The sequence below is a fragment of the Salvelinus namaycush genome, chromosome 33 (assembly GCF_016432855.1).
Source record: "Salvelinus namaycush isolate Seneca chromosome 33, SaNama_1.0, whole genome shotgun sequence".
Taxonomy (NCBI): domain Eukaryota; kingdom Metazoa; phylum Chordata; class Actinopteri; order Salmoniformes; family Salmonidae; genus Salvelinus; species Salvelinus namaycush.
In genome coordinates this window covers 34,453,763-34,477,209 of record NC_052339.1, presented here as the reverse complement: position 1 = coordinate 34,477,209, position 23,447 = coordinate 34,453,763, and the positions used below count along the sequence as shown (strand labels likewise).

The 23,447-nt window shown below is 48.8% G+C and overlaps 1 protein-coding gene across 1 annotated transcript; it reads left to right on the top strand.

The window, feature by feature from the left end:
- Positions 1 to 430: 430 nt before the first annotated feature.
- On the top strand, positions 431 to 21,933 carry LOC120028166 (retinol dehydrogenase 10-A). The gene is made up of 6 exons (XM_038973371.1): positions 431 to 1,255; positions 2,400 to 2,635; positions 14,295 to 14,393; positions 16,872 to 17,017; positions 19,173 to 19,304; positions 19,505 to 21,933. Exons 1-6 carry the CDS (start codon positions 955 to 957, stop codon positions 19,626 to 19,628), a joined length of 1,038 nt encoding a protein of 345 aa, XP_038829299.1. The 5' UTR covers positions 431 to 954; the 3' UTR covers positions 19,629 to 21,933.
- The last annotated feature ends 1,514 nt before the right edge of the window (positions 21,934 to 23,447 follow it).

Below are 23,447 nucleotides of genomic sequence, written 5' to 3'. Positions count from 1 at the left end.
TAACTACTAGGCTACCAGCCTCATCTAACCACTAGGCTACCAGCCTCATCTAACCACTAGGCTACCAGCCTCATCTAACCACTAGGCTACCAGCCTCATCTAACCACTAGGCTACCTGCCGCCCCAAAAGGTTTGAATGTTATTTTATTTTCAACAACAAAAAAATGAGGGAAAAAATGAGAAAAACATTTCTAAAACAATGGCTAATTGTTGAATAACACATTTGTTACAACGTTTTCCCTCTACTTTCATTCATCTGACAACACTTATGCAAAATTTCCCACAGGTGGCACAAGAGCGCTAGTCATCCTCCAGTTTCCACGACGCGCCTTTTGCTATAATCTCAGTGATGATCTGACGTGTTCTGACGCGTCGTATTTCTGTCAGGCGCTCCGGCCCCGGTCCTATAAGGGTCCATTGATGAGCAGACTGGTACAAAAGCGCTTCAGCCACTGTTATGTTATGAGAGAGGTGAAGGGCTGTCACTGCAGCAGAGGGAAGGGCGCAACACACTGACAGTGTGTCTATTCGCGACTCCGTTCTCACGGAATCTTTGCGGACTTGTGAAAGCTGGGACTCTGCTCGATCGAGAAGCAACTTTAGAAAAGCAGATAGCCTACATTTATTTTTTAGGTTTGCGTTTATTGTTTCAATTATTAGCTGATTTCTTTTTGCAGTCTTGGGATAATTTATTTAACAAAAAGCAGTCTAATAGACCTTCTATTTAAAGCGTTTGGAATTGACAGTATTCTGACCGTTTTGTTTCATAAACAACACTGGCTATATTAGTTTAATTCGTTTACTAGTCAGTTCGGTACATAGCCGAACATATCACAACTTTTGCTGCTATAACTGACTTGTCATTCAAACCATAAAAGACGAAAGAACTGTGCGTGCGCATTCTATAAAAGTTTTATCTCCCGTTTTTTAATTTATTTAAATATCTTTCTCAAGATGATGAATGCGATGGTAATTTTTGCGGAGTTCTTTGTGGTAATCTTGAAAGTACTCTGGGCTTTTGTTACCGCCGGGGCGAAATGGGTGGTGCGGCCGAAGGAGAAGAGTGTGGCGGGACAGGTGTGTCTTATCACCGGGGCTGGAAGCGGTCTGGGTCGGCTGTTCGCCAAGGAGTTCGCTCGGAGACGGGCAGTATTGGTGCTGTGGGACATCAACAGCCAAAGCAACGAAGAAACGGCGGAGTTGGTACGGGAAATCTACCGAGAACTGGACAGTGAATCCCCGATGTCCAAAGATGGTGAGTTCGTTGCCTGAAAATATCTGTCACCCGATCCTTGCAGCACTTATTTTCCTCCTGTAGGTTAGTGTATAGAGCTCGTCAGCTTGATAAAGTCTGGTCAGGGTCACCCTAGATGACATTGTGTATTCTATTGATCGCAACATTGTACTAACAAGATTGTATCTTGTTTAAACATGAATGTTTTTAAACCAACTATTTACTGTCGACTTTAGTTTATTTATAATAGCGCATTGCTGTAGTCTATTAGATCCGTAGCTGGGCTGCATAATTCTGCGGAGAAGTTAACTTAAATCAGTAGCCTGCTCTGGCACTAAGGTCCGATAACTATGGTCATTGGCAGGGAGCTCTCTCTCTCTCTCTCTCTCGCTCTGTCTCTCTCTCTCTCTCTGTCTCTCTGTCTCTCTGTCTCTCTCTCTCTCTCTCTCTCTCTCTCTCTCTCTCTCTTCTCTCTCTCTCTCTCTCTCTCTCTGTCTCTCTGTCTCTCTCTCTCTCTCTCTCTCTGTCTCTCTCTCTCTCTCTCTCTCTCTCTCTCTCTCTCTCTCTCTCTCTCTCTCTCTCTCTCTCTCTCTCTCTCTCTCTCTCTCTCTCTCTCTCTCTCTCTCTCTGTGGGTCTATGCGGTATTAGTGTAAAGGACGTCACGCTGCTTGCTTAGCGAGTACCACTTCGTCCTGATTCGGTACACAAACTCTCGAACCATATAACGTTACCTCTGCCTTGCTAGCACGTAACCGCCCTCCTGAGGGGCATCTTACCAGTCGGCGCAACGCGAAAAGTTATCTAGTCACTGGCGCAAGTGGGGACACTTCGGGCAGTGTACGTTTCACACATCCCCATAGGCAATGTCAGGATACTAGTATAGCACAAGGGGATACAATATATTGGGTCTTATTTTAGTCTACCTACCACCACATGCAGTGTGCACAGAACAGCTATAGAGGGCTGACAATTATACATTTCACAACTGCTGCATAGCAATCTAACGGTCCGACTTTCCCATAAACCTTTACAATGATTTTCGATGGCTTGATTTGAAATGTTTTTTTATTACTTTGATTTGCACTGTTCTGACTGTCTGTCTGCACCCCAGTGCCGCTGTGCTGTAGTCCATTCTCACTCCCCCCCCCCCCCCCCTCTCTCCAGGAGCAGTTGGAGGGTTAGAAGAGATTCCTCCCTTCCAGCCGCAGGTGTACACGTACGTGTGTGACGTGGGCAAGCGGGAGAGTGTGTACTCCACGGCGGAGAAGGTGCGTCGGGAGGTGGGCAACGTGGACATGTTGATAAACAACGCCGGCGTGGTCTCTGGTCACCATCTCCTGGAGTGTCCTGACGAGCTGATCGAACGCACCATGGTGGTCAACTGCCACGCACACTTCTGGGTGAGTCCCCGAGCCTACTGTACTGTCATCCCTGTCCCCCACGCCTACTGTACTGTCATCCCTGTCCCCCACGCCTACTGTACTGTCATCCCTGTCCCCCACGCCTACTGTACTGTCATCCCTGTCCCCCACGCCTACTGTACTGTCATCCCTCTCCCCCACGCCTACTGTACTGTCATCCCTGTCCCCCACGCCTACTGTACTGTCATCCCTGTCCCCCACGGCTACTGTACTGTCATCCCTGTCCCCCACGCCTACTGTACTGTCATCCCTGTCCCCCACGGCTACTGTAGTGTCATCCCTGTCCCCCACGCCTACTGTACTGTCATCCCTGTCCCCCACGCCTACTGTAGTGTCATCCCTGTCCCCCACGCCTACTGTACTGTCATCCCTGTCCCCCACGCCTACTGTACTGTCATCCCTGTCCCCTGTCCCCCACGCCTACTGTACTGTCATCCCTGTCCCCCACGGCTACTGTAGTGTCATCCCTGTCCCCTGTCCCCCACGCCTACTGTACTGTCATCCCTGTCCCCCACGGCTACTGTAGTGTCATCCCTGTCCCCCACGCCTACTGTACTGTCATCCCTGTCCCCCACGCCTACTGTACTGTCATCCCCGTCCCCCACGCCTACTGTACTGTCATCCCTGTCCCCCACGCCTACTGTAGTGTCATCCCTGTCCCCTGTCCCCCACGCCTACTGTACTGTCATCCCTGTCCCCCACGGCTACTGTAGTGTCATCCCTGTCCCCTGTCCCCCACGCCTACTGTAGTGTCATCCCTGTCCCCTGTCCCCCACGCCTACTGCACTGTCATCCCTGTCCCCTGTCCCCCACGCCTACTGTACTGTCATCCCTGTCCCCCACGCCTACTGTACTGTCATCCCTGTCCCCTGTCCCCCACGCCTACTGTACTGTCATCCCTGTCCCCTGTCCCCCACGCCTACTGTACTGTCATCCCTGTCCCCCACGCCACCTGTACTGTCATCCCTGTCCCCATACCTACTGTCATCCCTGTCCCCCATACCTACTGTCATCCCTGTCCCCCATACATACTGTCACTCCTGTCCCCCATACCTACTGTACTGTCATCCCTGTCCCCCATACCTACTGTCATCCTTGTCCCCCATACCTACTGTCATCCCTGTCCCCAATACCTACTGTCATCCCTGTCCCCCATACCTACTGTCATCCCTGTCCCCCATACCTACTGTCATCCCTGTCCCCATACCTACTGTCATCCCTGTCCCCCATACCTACTGTCATCCCTGTCCCCCATACCTACTGTCATCCCTGTCCCCCATACCTACTCTTATCCCTGTCCCCATACCTACTGTCATCCCTGTCCCCCATACCTACTGTCATCCCTGTCCCCATACCTACTGTCATCCCTGTCCTCCATACCTACTGTCATCCCTGTCCCCATACCTACTGTCATCCCTGTCCCCCATACATACTGTTATCCCTGTCCCCCATACCTACTGTCATCCCTGTCCCCCATACCTACTGTCATCCCTGTCCCCCATACCTACTGTCATCCCTGTCCCCATACCTACTGTCATCCCTGTCCCCATACCTACTGTCATCCCTGTCCCCATACCTACTGTCATCCCTGTCCCCATACCTACTGTCATCCCTGTCCCCCATACCTACTGTCATCCCTGTCCCCCATACCTACTGTCATCCCTGTCCTCCATACCTACTGTCATCCCTGTCCCCATACCTACTGTTATCCCTGTCCCCCATACCTACTGTCATCCCTGTCCCCCATACCTACTGTCATCCCTGTCCCCATACCTACTGTCATCCCTGTCCCCCATACCTACTGTCATCCCTGTCCCCATACCTACCCTACTGTCATCCCTGTCCCCCATACCTACTGTCATCCCTGTCCCCATACCTACCCTACTGTCATCCCTGTCCCCCATACCTACTGTCATCCCTGTCCCCATACCTACCCTACTGTCATCCCTGTCCCCCATACCTACTGTCATCCCTGTCCCTACTGTCATCCCTGTCCCCCATACCTACTGTCATCCCTGTCCCCCATACCTACTGTTATCCCTGCCCCCCATACCTACTGTCATCCCTGTCCTCCATACCTACTGTCATCCCTGTCCCCATACCTACTGTCATCCCTGTCCCCCATACCTACTGTTATCCCTGTCCCCATACCTACTGTCATCCCTGTCCCCATACCTACTGTCATCCCTGTCCCTACTGTCATCCCTGTCCCCATACCTACTGTCATCCCTGTCCCCATACCTACTGTCATCCCTGTCCCCATACCTACTGTCATCCCTGTCCCCATACCTACTGTCATCCCTGTCCCCATACCTACTGTCATCCCTGTCCCCATACCTACTGTCATCCCTGTCCCCATACCTACTGTCATCCCTGTCCCCATACCTACTGTCATCCCTGTCCCCATACCTACTGTCATCCCTGTCCCCATACCTACTGTCATCCCTGTCCCTACTGTCATCCCTGCCCCCCATACCTACTGTCATCCCTGTCCCTACTGTCATCCCTGTCCCTACTGTCATCCCTGTCCCCATACCTACTGTCATCCCTGTCCCTACTGTCATCCCTGTCCCCATACCTACTGTCATCCCTGCCCCCATACCTACTGTCATCCCTGTCCCCCATACCTACTGTCATCCCTGTCCCCCATACCTACTGTCATCCCTGTCCCCATACCTACTGTCATCCCTGTCCCCATACCTACCCTACTGTCATCCCTGTCCCCCATACCTACTGTCATCCCTGTCCCTACTGTCATCCCTGTCCCCCATACCTACTGTCATCCCTGTCCCCCATACCTACTGTCATCCCTGTCCCTACTGTCATCCCTGTCCCCATACCTACTGTCATCCCTGTCCCCCATACCTACTGTCATCCCTGTCCCCCATACCTACTGTCATCCCTGTCCCCATACCTACTGTCATCCCTGTCCCCCATACCTACTGTACTGTCATCCCTGTCCCCCATACCTACTGTACTGTCATCCCTGTCCCCATACCTACTGTCATCCCTGCCCCCCATACCTACTGTCATCCCTGTCCCCCATACCTACTGTCATCCCTGTCCCTACTGTCATCCCTGCCCCCCATACCTACTGTACTGTCATCCCTGTCCCCATACCTACTGTCATCCCTGTCCCCATACCTACTGTCATCCCTGTCCCCCATACCTACTGTACTGTCATCTGAATCAATATCACCTTTATTCCCCAATAAAGGTGACTGATGACAAAAGGACTTTAAACACCATTTTACCAGGTCAAATTCCTGCTTCATGTTAATGTACTAAAATGAACCAGGAATTTGACCTGGTGAAATGGTGTTTAAAGTCCCTTTGTCATCAATGGGTGGTGAAATGGTGTTTAAAGTCCCTTTGTCATCAATGGGTGGTAAAATGGTGTTTAAAGTCCCTTTGTCATCAATGGGTGGTGAAATGGTGTTTAAAGTCCCTTTGTCATCAATGGGTGGTGAAATGGTGTTTAAAGTCCCTTTGTCATCAATGGGTGGTGAAATGGTGTTTAAAGTCCCTTTGTCATCAATGGGTGGTAAAATGGTGTTTAAAGTCCCTTTGTCATCAATGGGTATTTTATAGTTTTTTTTTCTGTGATCGCTGTATGATTAATTGAAATAACTCGGCCATGTTGTCAAGCATAAGGACCCACATAGTTTAAACATCCATTTAGTCATCTGAAAGTGTTTACTACTAAATCTACTCCAGTCTGTGGATTACACTGTAATAACAAAGTGACATCATCGGTTCTCCAGAAGCTCTCATCTTCCGTCCATGACCACCTGTTTATCCTGATGTGTACTGCTCTTGACAGCTTCTATATGGATGTTTCTTCATAATGTGTGTGTGCCAAACTCTGGTTAATTTAGGGGTGCGTGTTAATTTAGGGAAGCATGTCTGTCTATGTGTGGAAAGTAAATGACCATAAATAGTTACCCTGTATCTTCAGTCTGTGCAGACAGCTCTCCTCTCCCAGCCTCAGAGAGCGAGAGAGAGTGGTGGGGCTGGGTTTGGTTTGATGTTACAACTGAAGACAGCTGTTTGGCAGGCAGAAAAAGAGGTAGTGTTCCAAAATGGCACCCTATTCCCTATGTAGTGCACTACTTTTAACCAGAGCCCTATGGGACCCTGGTCAAAAGTAGTGCACTCTATAGGGGAACCATTTGGAACAGAGAGACTTCTCCATTTGTTTTCCCTCTTCCTCGCCTGCCAACATGAATATTTATCTGCAAGACTAGATGAACCTCGGAGATGACGGAGAATGCACACGTCTCTGTCCTGTTGTAGTGGTGGTTGACGAACGGGATATTTTAGAAAACGTACGCAGGCAAACGATCTGTACCGTCTTCACACACACACACACACACACACAATCTGCTTGACCAGAGTAGTTAATTAAAAGCCCATTTGAAAGGGTACATCCTGTCTGCAGGGTGGGGATGTGAGGGGGGGGGTCGCTTGTTTGTATTAGGCCCCATGACCCCCCCCCCCCTCTAATTAAGCTCATGTTAGTAAACGAGTCTATTCTGAGGGGTGCCTAGAGCATTGTTGAGATCACCTGTGGTGGGGCAGTTGTGATGGGGGGGGGGGCAATTTGTTCAGAAACCTGCAGAAAGCCGACTCCCCCCCCCCCTGAAGAACCAGGAAGCTCTTTTATAGCACAGCTTGACTAGGTTGCGTTACAATCACAATCGGCCATATTTGTTTGTTTCATGCGGGGGTGACGAATGACACGCTGATTGAATGGAGTGTTTGTTTGCCACAGGGCTTAGAGTGGAGAAAACGGTCCGTTTCGTTATCAATCACCCCATATGATGTGATGCTATACATTTCAGCACGAACGAGTCTCTTGTCTGTCCAATGTACTGTAGGGGACGGGTTATCTAGGACTGACCCATGAACTCAGTGAAGAGTCCCTGGGTTATGTAGGAGACGGGTTATAGACTTCCTCTCCCCAGCCACACTCCTCCTCAGCTCTGTTACTGTTAGGGTATGTCTCAACTTGCACCCTATTCTCTATAAATAGGGTGCACTATATAGGGAATAGGGTGCACAAAATAGGGAATAGGGTGCACTATATAGGGAATAGGGTGCCCTTCGAATCCAGTGGTGTAGTAGTCTAGATTCTCCTGCTTCTGTTTTCTCTTGTTCTGTGCGGAGGGGGGAGGGGAGGGAGGGAGGAGGAGGAGGAGAGGAGGAAGGGAGGGAGGAGGGGAGGGAGGAGGGGAGGGGAGGGAGGAGGGGAGTGAGGAGGGGAGATGAAAGCAGGGCCTAATGAATATGGACAGACCAGTATGTCAGAATGGAGGATGTGGTTCATTAAAGATGCCAGCTGGATGAATAGAGCTTGGACCAGCATGGGACCTGTCGACTGAGTCCCAAATGGCCCTCTGCTCTCTATCTGCTCTCTATCTGCTCTCTATCTGCTCTCTATCTGCTCTCTATCTGCTCTCTATCTGCTCTCCCCGTAAGGCTCTCGTCAAAAGTAGTGCACTACATAGGGGATAGGGTGTCGCGTGGGACGCAGAGCTCCTCTCTTACACGAACGCGTGCTAAACCGCTGCTGCTGTAGACCACCTGCATGTAGGGAGCGATCACACACCGCTTTTCCTGTGTGTTGGGCTGGTAGGGTACAGATTCTCCTGTGGGCTGGTAGGGTACAGATTCTCCTGTGTGTTGGGCTGGTAGGGTACAGATTCTCCTGTGTGTTGGGTTGGTAGGGTACAGATTCTCCTGTGTGTTGGGCTGGTAGGGTACAGATTCTCCTGTGTGTTGGGTTGGTAGGGTACAGATTCTCCTGTGTGTTGGGCTGGTAGGGTACAGATTTTCCTGTGTGTTGGGTTGCTAGGCTACAGGTATATTGTAGTCATCCATACCATGAGACAACAACTAACCACTAATGTGATTTTGGGCTAGTCATATATATATATATATAGATATATATATATTAGTCGAGTAGGACGTTAAAACTAGTTTGTTGCTTTTAAAACTTTAAACTCAGTGGTTCTTCTACTGCCAGAAAGAACAGATTAAAATCCGGGAGAGAGGTCCAGTTCCTGTCAGTTTTAGTTTACAGAGGGATTGTGGGAGTTTGCTCCTCTGCTGCTTTCTCAAGCTTGTCATCTCTCTGCTTTGGTCATAAACCGTCTGTTGTCTATTCTAAGTTGGATGTTTTCTGAAGAGGAAAACAAGGAAGAAATTCTCCAGAAGCCTCCATTTTGTATATTTTCTTTCTACGACTTGTCTAACATTTTGCTTATTATTAAAGCCAACTAATATCCTGCAGGGTGGCAGTAGCTTGGCCCACCCAGGGTAACAGTTGTGAATGATTACCAGATAACTGCTGCCCCTAAAGCACATAGTCTGGCCTCTCCTTTGTGACAGCCAACACATCTCTGCGTCTCTGCACTCTGAATAACGCTCAAGTCTGGCCCTTAAGAGTGAAGTTTGAAGTCTTCCTCTCTCTCGCTGGCCTCTCAACCAGCACCGACCTCCCGTCTCCTCCTCTTCCCATCTCTTCCTCCCCTCTCCGATCCCACGCGACCTGGCAGGTGGTTCGCTGCTCTGACTCCATCTGAAACGCTCCGAGTGTAGAAACTGGAGAGGGAGACTAAAGGGGAAGGGCAAATCCAGATGGGAGAAGGAGAGGCTATGTCTTGAAAGTGTGTCTGAGCAGGAGGGTTTGCCTGCGTGTTGTTGTGGGAATGCAGCTCCGATAGTGACGTGAACAGGAAGTGGGTGGTTATCTCAGGATGAGTCTGTTAACACGCAGTGCTCCTCCTCCTTGGGCCCCTGGTGGCTCCTGTGATCCCCGAGGCCTGATTCAGACGGCCCGGCCCAGGATGGGAGTCACCGGGTCCAGCTCTGACCATTCGGTCACGGATCAGCCGGCGCTGACTCAGATCCCTGGCGCTTTCACTTTCCTGTGTTGAAGGGAGAGGAGGTGGAGGAGGGGTGGGGCTGTGGGGGGGGGGTGGGGGGGGGGGGGGGTACTTCTTCATTGACTTGATGATGCCTGATAACTCAACAGCTGGCCTGGTAGTGTTAAGGAAATGGGAGTAAACACACACACACACACACACACACACACACACACACACACACACACACACACACACACACACACACACACACACACACACACACACACACACACACACACAGAGTAAGTGGATATGGAATGTTCTGGCTGGTGTACAGAGAGGAGGTACAGAGTTTTCCGCCTTGATTCATTCTTCTTGTGAATTAAGTTTAAGTAGTGAAAAATAACTATAGATAGTGTCACTGACACTATCTTAATCAGGGTATTCAATAGGTGTGTGTGTGTGTGATGCAGTGTCCCTCCTATCTCAGTACCCATGTCGTGGGACGCTCCGTGGAGAATGGCATGGTGGGAAACCAAACAGGAGCGGGATAGGAAAAGGAAGGCCGTCACTTCCTCCAGGCTAGATTAGACGAGAGGCTAATGGTCAGCTCCTGTCTGAAACACTTAATGTGACAATTGGTTTATTGTCTAAGGATAATGGGCTTGACGTGATGCCAAGCGACAGGAGCCAAGTTCCCCTCCCTGCATTCCTGCCCGGCCCGGAGAAAGGAGGCAGCCAGGCAGAAGGGTCGTACTTGACTGGTTTTATATGAGCCTTCCCTGGGCTCAGGGCACCTGTAGGCTGGCTGGGGTAGGCTAGGCTAGGCTGGGCTGGCTGGGCTACGCTAGGCTGGGCTACGCTACGCTGGCTGGGGTAGGCTAGGCTAGGCTGGGCTGGCTGGGCTACGCTACGCTGGCTGGGGTAGGCTAGGCTAGGCTGGGCTGGCTGGGCTACGCTACGCTGGCTGGGGTAGGCTAGGCTGGGCTGGCTGGGCTACGCTACGCTGGCTGGGGTAGGCTAGGCTGGGCTGGCTGGGCTACGCTACGCTGGCTGGGGTAGGCTAGGCTGGGCTGGCTGGGCTACGCTACGCTGGCTGGGGTAGGCTAGGCTGGGCTGGCTGGGCTACGCTACGCTGGCTGGGGTAGGCTAGGCTGGGCTGGCTGGGCTACGCTATGCTGGCTGGGGTAGGCTAGGCTAGGCTGGCTGGGCTACGCTGGCTGGGGTAGGCTAGGCTGGCTGGGCTAGGCTAGGCTGGGCTACGCTGGCTGGGCTACGCTACGCTGGCTAAACACTGTTGTCCTATTCAGGAAGGGGAGAGTACTGGTGTCCTATTCAGGAAGGGGAGAGTACTGGTGTCCTATTCAGGAAGGGGAGAGTACTGGTGTCCTATTCAGGAAGGGGAGAGTACTGGTGTCCTATTCAGGAAGGGGAGAGTACTGGTGTCCTATTCAGGAAGTCTGTGCTGGAAGGGAATTGACTATAGCACTATTAAGGGTTTTATGGGTTTTCTATGCATACATGATTTCATAATGAAGCAAATTAAGGATGATTCCCTTTTTGGATGACCGTTTGAATCATTCTCATCCCATGATCCCAGACACACCTGACTGTCCTTCTCCTACTTTAGGAATCCGCTTCTGTCGCTATGACTACACAAACCCTCCACTTTTTCAAGCCTCAATCAATACAGCAATCAAAACAAAATGTCCTTATGGGTGTTTTCTTTGACCAAGGACATTGTGGTTCTGTCTCCAGCCTCCGGGTTAAGGTTGGTCCTTCTAATTAAACGACCATCTGGCCTTTCTCTAGCATTTGTTTATATTCCTGTTGGCCAGGCGCTAGCACTAATGCACTCTGACACCCCAGCTGCGAGCAGCTTTGTGTGGGCAAGATTGTCTTAGGGGTATGCAGCAATTAGAGGCAGGCAGCGGGCAGGACCCCCCCCCCCCAAAGGGGCCCGGTAGGCCGAGTGGCTCTGTTGGTGGGGGTAATTAAGCGGAACTGAGAGCGTTGAGGCCCAATTACGGACCTCTCTGATGTAAGACATGAGCCCCTGGTCGCTTTCACACGTTTCGTGTCAGAGGTCGATGGAGGTCGCGGCCGACACTCCTGAGAAGCAGGGCATCATGGGAGGGCTGGGGGTTTGGGCGGAGAGTGGTCTCTGTTTTGCCTGCTATACGTAGAGCCAGGAGGTTTTCCTTCATGCACATTTAACCTAACTAGATATAAAATCAGAAGTCTTGGAACTATCAATGACAGTCAACTCAGGATGACCTCACGTCAGCTCGTCTAACTTACATCTCTGACCTCACAGTTCTGCCTTGAAAGCCAGATCTTTTTCAAAATGAGTTTACCAGTCATGTCTTATTTTCCTGTCCTGATGATAGGTAGGCCCAGTCATTGTACTGCTGGACCAAATCATGCACATTTGTGGCCTGCTGGAGGTCATTTTGCAGGGCGCTGGCAGTGCACCTCCTTGCACAAAGGCGGAGGTAGCGGTCCTGCTGCTGGGTTGTTGCCCTCCTACGGCCTCCTCCACGTCTCCTGATGTACTGGCCTGTCTCCTGGTAGCGCCTCCATGCTCTGGACACTACGCTGACAGACACAGCAAACCTTTTTGCCACAGCTCGCATTGATGTGCCATCCTGGATGAACTGCACTACCTGAGCCACTTGTGTGGGTTGTAGACTCCGTCTCATGCTACCACTAGAGTGAGAGCACCGCCAGCATTCAAAAGTGACCAAAACATCAGCCAGGAAGCATAGGAACTGAGAAGTGGTCTGTGGTCACCACCTGCAGAATCACTCCTTTTTTGGGGGTGTCTTGCTAATTGCCTATAATTTCCACCTTTTGTCTATTCCATTTGCACAACAGCATGTGACATTTATTGTCAATCAGTGTTGCTTCCTAAGTGGACAGTTTGATTTCACAGAAGTGTGATTGACTTGGAGTTACATTGTGTTGTTTAAGTGTTCCCTTTATTTTTTTGAGCAGTGTGTATATATATATAGTGCACTACTGTTGAGCAGGGCCCTATGGCACCCTATTCCCTATATATAGTGCACTACTGTGGCGCAGGGCCCTATGGCACCCTATTCCCTATATATAGTGCACTACTGTTGAGCAGGGCCCTATGGCACCCTATTCCCTATATATAGTGCACTACTGTTGAGCAGGGCCCGTTGCGCTATGAATGAAATAGGATGCTATTTGAGACCCGGCCTCCCAGGCACAGATCTAGGATCAGTTTAATCCTTAAATCCTAACCTTAGACGTTAGAGGGAAGTATCGGAAACTGACCTGAGATCAGCTTCTAGGGGGCAACTTAATCCTACTCCCCCATCACAGCACCTCACTGACTGTCATTGAATTAGCTTCTGTACCTACTGAGACCTTGACGTGGCAATAGTCTGTTCACTCTCTGTCCCCTATCGCTCTGAGTATTGTTCCCCCGGACCGCTGCAGAGCGTGGACAGAGGTTGAATTGCATTGTGGTCCTTGGTGAGTGAACGGGGGGGGGCCTGTGATTGGTTCTGTCAGCGAGGTTTTTAAAGCTGGGCACGGCGTTGGGTACTGGATCTGTGTGGGAAAAGAACAGACTCGTACAGTAAACCATCTCTCTTCTCTTGTCTCTCTCTCTCTCCTCTGTGGGTGTGTGACCTGTATCTCTCTCTGTGGGTGTGTGATCTGTGTGTCTCTCTCTGTGGGTGTGTGATCTGTGTCTCTCTCTGTGGGTGTGTGATCTGTGTATCTCTCTCTGTGGGTGTGTGATCTGTGTGTCTCTCTCTGTGGGTGTGTGATCTGTATCTCTCTCTGTGGGTGTGTGATCTGTGTATCTCTCTCTGTGGGTGTGTGATCTGTGTGTCTCTCTCTGTGGGTGTGTGATCTGTGTGTCTCTCTCTGTGGGTGTGTGATCTGTGTGTCTCTCTCTGTGGGTGTGTGATCTGTGTGTCTCTCTCTGTGGGTGTGTGATCTGTGTCTCTCTCTCTGTGGGTGTGTGATCTGTGTCTCTCTCTCTGTGGGTGTGTGATCTGTGTGTCTCTCTCTGTGGGTGTGTGATCTGTGTGTCTCTCTCTGTGGGTGTGTGATCTGTGTGTCTCTCTCTGTGGGTGTATGATCTGTGTGTCTCTCTCTGTGGGTGTGTGATCTGTATATCTCTCTCTATGGGTGTGTGATCTGTGTATCTCTCTCTGTGGGTGTGTGATCTGTATATCTCTCTCTATGGGTGTGTGATCTGTGTATCTCTCTCTGTGGGTGTGTGATCTGTGTCTCTCTCCTCTGTGGGTGTGTTTCTCTCTTTTCTCCTGTTTTCCTCTCTCTCCTTGTCGTTGAATATCTGTCTCTCTCTACATTAAATTCACAGGGAAGCCGTTAATACCCAAACTCACTAAGTTACAGCTCTAGTGACATCACTCTGCCTGTTTTATGAAAGTCAATTCAAAAAGTCTCTCTCTTTCTCTGATCACCATGGGGAGAGAGAGAGAGGGTGAGGATCAAAGGGCTTTGGCAGAGACAAACTGCACCAGTAAACTAACCTTCCCCTCTCCCTCTTCCCTCTCCCTCTCCCTCTCCCTCCTCCCCTCTCCTCTCCTCTTCCCCCTCCCATCTCCCCTCTCCCCTTCCCCTCTCCCTCTCCCTCCTCCCCTCTCCTCTTCCCCCTCCCCTCTCCCTCCTCCCCTCTCCTCTTCCTCCTCCCCTCTCCCTCTTCCCCCTCCCTCTCCCTCCTCCCCTCTCCTCTTCCCCCTCCCCTCTCCTTGCTGCAGACCACCAAGGCATTCCTTCCCAAGATGTTGGAGCTGAACCACGGTCACATTGTGACGGTTGCCAGCTCTCTGGGGCTATTCAGCACAGCTGGCGTGGAGGTGAGTTACTACACATGATGGAGACACACTCTCTGCAGTTAGGGATACTATATAGTGGCAGTTGCATCTACAGTATCGCTCTAGTCTACACAACCAGGAACCCGGGTGGAAAACACACTTTGGACACTCCGTATCCTAGCTAGCACAGTTTGGCGAGCAGATTCAATTACATGCGCAACTGCTCACACACACACACACACACACAGACACACAGACACACAGACACACACACACACACACACACACACACACACACACTGACCCTCACCCTCACTCACACTGACCCTCACACAGGGAGATTTGCCTTTCTCGTAGCATCCCCCCCTCCCACCGCCGGAAAATAAAGTAACAGATGAGCCTGTTACAGGGCCCTCTGTCTGTAGCTGGGGGGGTCTGGGGGGCCTGTTACGGGGCCCTCTGTCTGTAGCTGGGGGGGTGTGGGGGGCCTGTTACGGGGCCCTCTGTCTGTAGCTGGGGGGGGTGTGGGCGGGCCCCCATAGGGCCCTTGGCTCTGAGTGAAGAACAAGCTGACAGGTCTCTGCGGGAGAGAGACATCTTCATCAGGCTCTTTGTGAAACCATCGCAGCTCTCTCAGTAATCACGTCAATTCACTGTAAATGGAGGTGATTTTGTTTTCGCTTTTTTTTTATATATATATTTTTTTACATTTTCTGGTTCTCTTTCATCCAGGCCCCTCACCGTTTTCTTTTTGTGTGTTATCTGAGTCAGTGTTAAAAGGATTTTCTGTGGTCATTTGTCCTGGGGACAATAGGAAGAGGCTGTAGCCGTCACTCTGTGACGTGTTCCAGAGAAGCCTTCTAGAATGGTGTTTAATATTCTAGAACACATGGACTCCCTCTTTGTAATGCGTGGGCTGGCACTCATTCTTAATTATTTAGTTTTTCTACAAAGGGACTGGAACACAGTCCAGGATCTCGTCCTTAATGATTAAGTCTCTCTTCAAAAGGGACTGGAACACAGTCCAGGTTCTCATCCTTAATGATTAAGTCTCTCTTCAAAAGGGACTGGAATACAGTCCAGGTTCTCGTCCTTAATGATTAAGTCTCTCTTCAAAAGGGACTGGAACACAGTCCAGGTTCTCATCCTTAATGATTAAGTCTCTCTTCAAAAGGGACTGGAATACAGTCCAGGTTCTCGTCCTTAATGATTAAGTCTCTCTTCAAAAGGGACTGGAATACAGTCCAGGTTCTCGTCCTTAATGATTAAGTCTCTCTTCAAAAGAGACTGGAACACAGTCCAGGTTCTTGCTACCCCTATTATACTTCCTAGAAATGTCTTGAACGTGCTTTTTGTGGCATGGAGAGAGTATTTATTTAGGAGCCATAGTCTGCCAGGCTTGTCACGTGGGCACAGTCACATCTCCCATATCCTCTCTGTGTTTCTCCACAACGCATCTGTGTTGGCCCAAGCTGTTTTGTTTTTTAAAGATTAGTTCCTGGTTGAACCACATCAAACCTTCCCAGCCTAGCGCCTGCAGGGCCCATACCCTAACCCAACGCTGGTCTGTCTGATGAAGGGCAAAAGAATGCTAATGAAACTGTAGAAAGGAGGACTGTAGAGATTTGGAGGAGTGGGGAGGGTTTTTGTGGTGTGTTTTCAAATGCCATTATATTTCCTATATAGTGCACTACTTTTCACTAGGGCCTCATAGGGAGTCCAATAGGTCTCTGGTCAAAAGTAGTGCACTATATAGGGACTAGGGCACCCTTTTTGGGACGTATCTGTGTAGCTAACAGGAAGTAGAATCCGGCCTGCGAGGGAGACGGTGATCACGTTCTGTCATTACTGCAGTGCGGTCAGGTGTAGCAGTTAAATACACTCTGTTTAGAAGCAGAGGGACCTGTGGAGCTATAACCCGCTGGGTACAGACGTCAGTTCAACGTCTAGTTTTGATGTACATCTGGTTGTGTTGGTCAACTAACGTGAAATCAGCAAATGTCACCATGTTATTGGATTTAGGTTTAAAAGTTGGGTGAAATAATTAATAAAATATATAAACCGATTTTTTTTTAAAAAGGAAAAAAATTCAAAGCCAATCAGTTTTCCATGTTGATTCAACGGCGTCAGATTTTTTTTTTTGGGGGGGGGGGGGGGGGGGGGGGGTTGAAATGACATGGAAACAACGTTGAATCAACCAGTTTGGGCCCGGTTGGAAGAACCTAGCCAGACAACCACTTGCAGCACGATCGCCACAACGGAAGCCAAGCTGTTGCTGCAGGGTTTTAAAGGGGGTACCTGTTGTGTCCATAGAGAGAGAATGAATAGAACAGACTCGGAACCTCTGACCTTGGCAATTTGACTAGTAAACCCATATGGACAGTCAGAATGGCCGCCAGTCCACTCATTATGGCGTCATTGACCTAAATGGTGACGCCCGTTCTATTCCGTGTAATTCTACGGTTGTGATAGCTACACAGGATTTAACAGGGACACCTTTTCCTCTCATAACCCCTATAGGACTACTGCGCCAGTAAGTTTGGGGCCATCGGCTTCCACGAGTCGCTGAGCCACGAGATCAAGGCGTCGGATAAGGACGGCATTAAGATGACGCTGGTGTGTCCCTACCTGGTGGATACGGGCATGTTCAAAGGCTGCAGGATAAGGTGAGAAATCAATCAATCAATCAGACAGACGTGATCCATCATATATTTTCAATCCATCAACCAATCAATCTAACATGCTCCGTTATAAATATACTTTGAGGTTAATAATTAGATCAAATGCACCAGGGAATCTACAGTTAACAGTGCAGTAATGGGACTGTACAGCGAGAGAGATGCCCTTAGTTTAGTGATGTACTGCACTGTTCTACTGCGTTGATTAGTGCCCGGACCTGTCTGTTGATTAGTGCCCGGACCTGTCTGTTGATTAGTGCCCGGACCTGTCTGTTGATTAGTGCCCGGACCTGTCTGTTGATTAGTGCCCGGACCTGTCTGTTGATTAGTGCCCGGACCTGTCTGTTGATTAGTGTCCGGACCTGTCTGTTGATTAGTGCCCGGACCTGTCTGTTGATTAGTGCCCGGACCTGTCTGTTGATTAGTGCCCGGACCTGTCTGTTGATTAGTGCCCGGACCTGTCTGTTGATTAGTGTCCGGACCTGTCTGTTGATTAGTGCCCGGACCTGTCTGTTGATTAGTGTCCGGACCTGTCTGTTGATTAGTGCCCGGACCTGTCTGTTGATTAGTGCCCGGACCTGTCTGTTGATTAGTGCCCGGACCTGTCTGTTGATTAGTGCCCGGACCTGTCTGTTGATTAGTGCCCGGACCTGTCTGTTGATTAGTGCCCGGACCTGTCTGTTGATTAGTGTCCGGACCTGTCTGTTGATTAGTGCCCGGACCTGTCTGTTGATTAGTGCCCGGACCTGTCTGTTGATTAGTGCCCGGACCTGTCTGTTGATTAGTGTCCGGACCTGTCTGTTGATTAGTGCCCGGACCTGTCTGTTGATTAGTGCCCGGACCTGTCTGTTGATTAGTGCCCGGACCTGTCTGTTGATTAGTGTCCGGACCTGTCTGTTGATTAGTGCCCGGACCTGTCGGTTGATTAGTGCCCGGACCTGTCTGTTGATTAGTGTCCGGACCTGTCTGTTGATTAGTGCCCGGACCTGTCTGTTGATTAGTGCCCGGACCTGTCTGTTGATTAGTGTCCGGACCTGTCTGTTGATTAGTGCCCGGACCTGTCTGTTGATTAGTGCCCGGACCTGTCTGTTGATTAGTGCCCGGACCTGTCTGTTGATTAGTGCCCGGACCTGTCTGTTGATTAGTGCCCGGACCTGTCTGTTGATTAGTGTCCGGACCTGTCTGTTGATTAGTGTCCGGACCTGTCTGTTGATTAGTGTCCGGACCTGTCTGTTGATTAGTGCCCGGACCTGTCTGTTGATTAGTGCCCGGACCTGTCTGTTGATTAGTGCCCGGACCTGTCTGTTGATTAGTGCCCGGACCTGTCTGTTGATTAGTGCCCGGACCTGTCTGTTGATTCGTGTCCGGACCTGTCTGTTGATTAGTGCCCGGACCTGTCTGTTGATTAGTGCCCGGACCTGTCTGTTGATTAGTGCCCGGACCTGTCTGTTGATTAGTGCCCGGACCTGTCTGTTGATTAGTGCCCGGACCTGTCTGTTGATTAGTGCCCGGACCTGTCTGTTGATTAGTGCCCGGACCTGTCTGTTGATTAGTGCCCGGACCTGTCTGTTGATTAGTGCCCGGACCTGTCTGTTGATTAGTGCCCGGACCTGTCTGTTGATTAGTGCCCGGACCTGTCTGTTGATTAGTGCCCGGACCTGTCTGTTGATTAGTGCCCGGACCTGTCTGTTGATTAGTGCCCGGACCTGTCTGTTGATTAGTGTCCGGACCTGTCTGTTGATTAGTGCCCGGACCTGTCTGTTGATTAGTGTCCGGACCTGTCTGTTGATTAGTGCCCGGACCTGTCTGTTTTAATCTCAGTGTTTCACCTAAACAATGAATGCTTTACAGAGCTCCACTTTCACAAGGAATCCCCTCCCTCTGCTAAACAGGTGCACCCTGGATACTGTTCCCCTCCTCAGTTTCAATGCCCCCCCTCCCCCCCCACTGTGTGTGTGTGTGCTGCCCTGTTCTAGGAGCTTGTCGAGAAAGAAATGGTCAGACATGATTGTCTGTTTACAGCCTTAACACTGTTCGTTGCGAGCCACCGAACAGCCCCCTGGATATCTTTCCCTGTGTGTGTGTATTCTGATCGGTCCGTGTTCGCCTTGTCTCCAACTTATGTCACTTCCTGTCTGTACAGGAAAGAGATTGAGCCCTTCCTGCCTCCCCTGAAGCCAGAGTTCTGCGTAACACAGTCTATGAGGGCCATTCTCACCGATCAGGCTATGATCTGCACGCCACGTATCGTATATATGGTCAACATCATGAAAAGGTCAGTCCTTCTTTCTACGAATGAACTGATTCTCTCTCTCTGTCTCTCTGTCTCTCTCTCTCTCTCTCTCTCTCTCTCTCTCTCTCTCTCTCTCTCTCTCTCTCTCTCTCTCTCTCTCTCTCTCTCTCTCTCTCTCTCTCTCTGTGTTGTGAATTAACTGTGTGGATCTAAACTCTGACCTCTGTTCTCTCTCTCTCCAGCATCCTGCCCTTCGAGGCCATCGTTTGTATGTACAGGTTCCTGGGTGCTGATAAGTGTATGTATCCCTTCCTTGCCCAGAGGAAGGAGCTGATGAACAACAACGAGGCTAAGGAGGACATCTAAGGGGTGGTGGGGGGTGGCGCTGTCGGGACCGGGCGGGGCACATGGCCTGGAGGCACCAGGATAGACCACTGAGGGTGCATGGATGAAGAGAAATAAGACTGAATCTAGACTGGTGCACTTGCATTGAACAGATACAAAGGTTGACCATATCGTTCCTCTGGAACAATGCCAGCTGTGTACTACACAACGGATTCGTTTGTTTAAAGAAACCAATTATCTATATACTGTGTCAATAGTTTTTTTTTTGAAATCATATGATAAAAAAAAAAGGTATTCAATAATTAACTATTTACATAATGTAGTCACCAGCTTTTTATGTAGCGTCTTGGTGGAAAATATACAGTATGTTACTGTACAGTAAAATCTTGTCACTTTTAGTTGTTTTAATTTGTAGACATGCACTGTAATACTGACTCTCTCTATATGACCAAGTCTCTCTGTCGAAACAACGGTTCAACATGGCATTTTCCAGAAATACACTACCCAGCAACCCCCGAGGCTCAGTCTAACCAATCACAACGTGATGCTCCAAATGGTTATCCAATCATACTGTAGCGATCTTAGCTTGCCTTTTTATGTATTTTAATTCCGCAGATCTCTTGAAGATATTCCGATGATTCCATTTATTTCAAACTGTTCCTTTTAACGTTGTCCTAAGATCACAACATTCCGTTTTTGTATTCACTTTTTTATTTGTTTTTGTCACCATGGAAAATCCAAAACAGGAAATCATTGAATTGTAGATCGTGTTATTTTTTATTTTTCTTCTAGAGAATGTTTCTATTCAGTTTCCCAGCTGTATGCTCTATTTACCTCCTGCGAGAATAGTGGTACAGAATATTGGAATCTTAGATAGCATATTGGCTGGCTTACCTGAGGCTTATCCAATCGGGTGACACATTTCAGAACATCCAGATGTAATGTAAATATAAGGGTTGTGTGAATTCAACCAAGTCCGTTGGATGAATCGTCCTGTCTGAGTTCAACTTAGGGTTGACAAATTCTGGTAAAAAAAAAAGAATTATACAAATTTTGCTAAATTTCCTGGTTTTACAGAAATCCTGGTTGAAAGATTCCTGGAATCACAGGTTTTTATGTCATGAATCTGCCACAAAGTCATGAAATCTTTTACCTTAACCACACTGATAACCCTAATGCCTAACCTTAAATTAGATCAAAAAGCACACTTTTTTTTTGTTTTCAGGCATTTTTACAATATAGCAAATTTTGACTTTGCAGCTCGCCCAACTAGTTGACGTTTATTGGGATGAGTCCTGTCCTGGAGGCAGAACTGAGCAATTTCCGCTAGATGGGCCAGCTGCAAAGTCAAAATTGGCTATATTGTAAACGTTCATAAAAACAAATGGGCTTTTTGGTCTTAATTTGAAGTTAGGGTTCAAATCTGATTTTGTGGCTATGCCAGATAGTGACCACTGTGCAGATCTGCCTCCAGGGCAAGATTCATGGTGAAAAACGCTAACCTTCCCCCATCTAACAGAAATGGCCCAGTTCTGCCTCCAGGGCAATATTCTTGGTGAAAAACGCTAACCTTCCCCAATCTAACAGAAATGGCCCAGTTCTGCCTCCAGGGCAAGATTCATGGTGAAAAACGCTAACCTTCCCCAATCTAACAGAAATGGCCCAGTTCTGCCTCCAGGGCAAGATTCATGGTGAAAAACGCTAACCTTCCCCAATCTAACAGAAATGGCCCAGTTCTGCCTCCAGGGCAAGATTCTTGGTGAAAAACGCTAACCTTCCCCCATCTAACAGAAATGGCCCAGTTCTGCCTCCAGGGCAAGATTCATGGTGAAAAACGCTAACCTTCCCCAATCTAACAGAAATGGCTCAGTTCTGCCTTCAGGGCAAGATTCATGACAAACCTCAACCTGTGGAAAGATACTGGAATTTTGCAACCCTAGTTCCTCTGGTTGAACTGATGAGGTCAATCAGCCTGAAGGCTCAATACCCTTCTGAACTCTGATATGAGTACTGATTGATTGATTGATTACTACTGTCTTCTATCATTTTTTCCATAAGACATACTTCCAGTCCAACCAATGACCAGCCCTTTTTATTTATGGGGTGGCAGGGTAGCCTAGTGGTTAGAGCTGTTGGACTAGTAACCGAAAGGTTGCAAGTTCCAATTCCCCGAGCTGACAAAGTACAAATCTGTCGTTCTGCCTCTGAACAAGGCAGTTAACCCGCTGTTATTGAAAATAAGAATTTGTTCTTAACTGACTTGCCTAGTAAAATACAAATCTACCAGTGAATGATTTATGAGTGGAGGAACTGTGTAGCTAGCTGATCTAGAAACTCTACTGTTTTCGCATCTTAGTTCAGACATCCAGTAGTCTTTCTCTCTCTATCGTCCTCCACTACATTCATTAGTCTCTCTATCGTCCTCCACTACGTTCATTAGTCTCTCTATCGTCCTCCACTACATTCATTAGTCTCTCTATCGTCCTCCACTACATTCATTAGTCTCTCTATCGTCCTCCACTACATTCATTAGTCTCTCTATCGTCCTCCACTACATTCATTAGTCTCTCTCTCGTCCTCCACTACATTCATTAGTCTCTCTATCGTCCTCCACTACATTCATTAGTCTCTCTATCGTCCTCCACTACATTCATTAGTCTCTCTATCGTCCTCCACTACATTCATTAGTCTCTCTATCGTCCTCCACTACATTCATTAGTCTCTCTCTCGTCCTCCACTACATTCATTAGTCTCTCTATCGTCCTCCACTACATTCATTAGTCTCTCTATCGTCCTCCACTACATTCATTAGTCTCTCTATCGTCCTCCACTACATTCATTAGTCTCTCTATCGTCCTCCACTACATTCATTAGTCTCTCTCTCGTCCTCCACTACATTCATTAGTCTCTCTCTCGTCCTCCACTACATTCATTAGTCTCTCTATCGTCCTCCACTACATTCATTAGTCTCTCTATCGTCCTCCACTACATTCATTAGTCTCTCTCTCGTCCTCCACTACATTCATTAGTCTCTCTATCGTCCTCCACTACATTCATTAGTCTCTCTATCGTCCTCCACTACATTCATTAGTCTCTCTATCGTCCTCCACTACATTCATTAGTCTCTCTCTCGTCCTCCACTACATTCATTAGTCTCTCTCTCGTCCTCCACTACATTCATTAGTCTCTCTATCGTCCTCCACTACATTCATTAGTCTCTATCGTCCTCCACTACATTCATTAGTCTCTCTATCGTCCTCCACTACATTCATTAGTCTCTATCGTCCTCCACTACATTCATTAGTCTCTCTATCGTCCTCCACTACATTCATTAGTCTCTCTATCGTCCTCCACTACATTCATTAGTCTCTCTCTCGTCCTCCACTACATTCATTAGTCTCTCTATCGTCCTCCACTACATTCATTAGTCTCTCTATCGTCCTCCACTACGTTCATTAGTCTCTATCGTCCTCCACTACGTTCATTAGTCTCTCTATCGTCCTCCACTACATTCATTAGTCTCTCTATCGTCCTCCACTACATTCATTAGTCTCTATCGTCCTCCACTACATTCATTAGTCTCTCTATCGTCCTCCACTACATTCATTAGTCTCTCTATCGTCCTCCACTACATTCATTAGTCTCTCTATCGTCCTCCACTACATTCATTAGTCTCTCTATCGTCCTCCACTACATTCATTAGTCTCTCTATCGTCCTCCACTACATTCATTAGTCTCTATCGTCCTCCACTACATTCATTAGTCTCTCTATCGTCCTCCACTACATTCATTAGTCTCTCTATCGTCCTCCACTACGTTCATTAGTCTCTATCGTCCTCC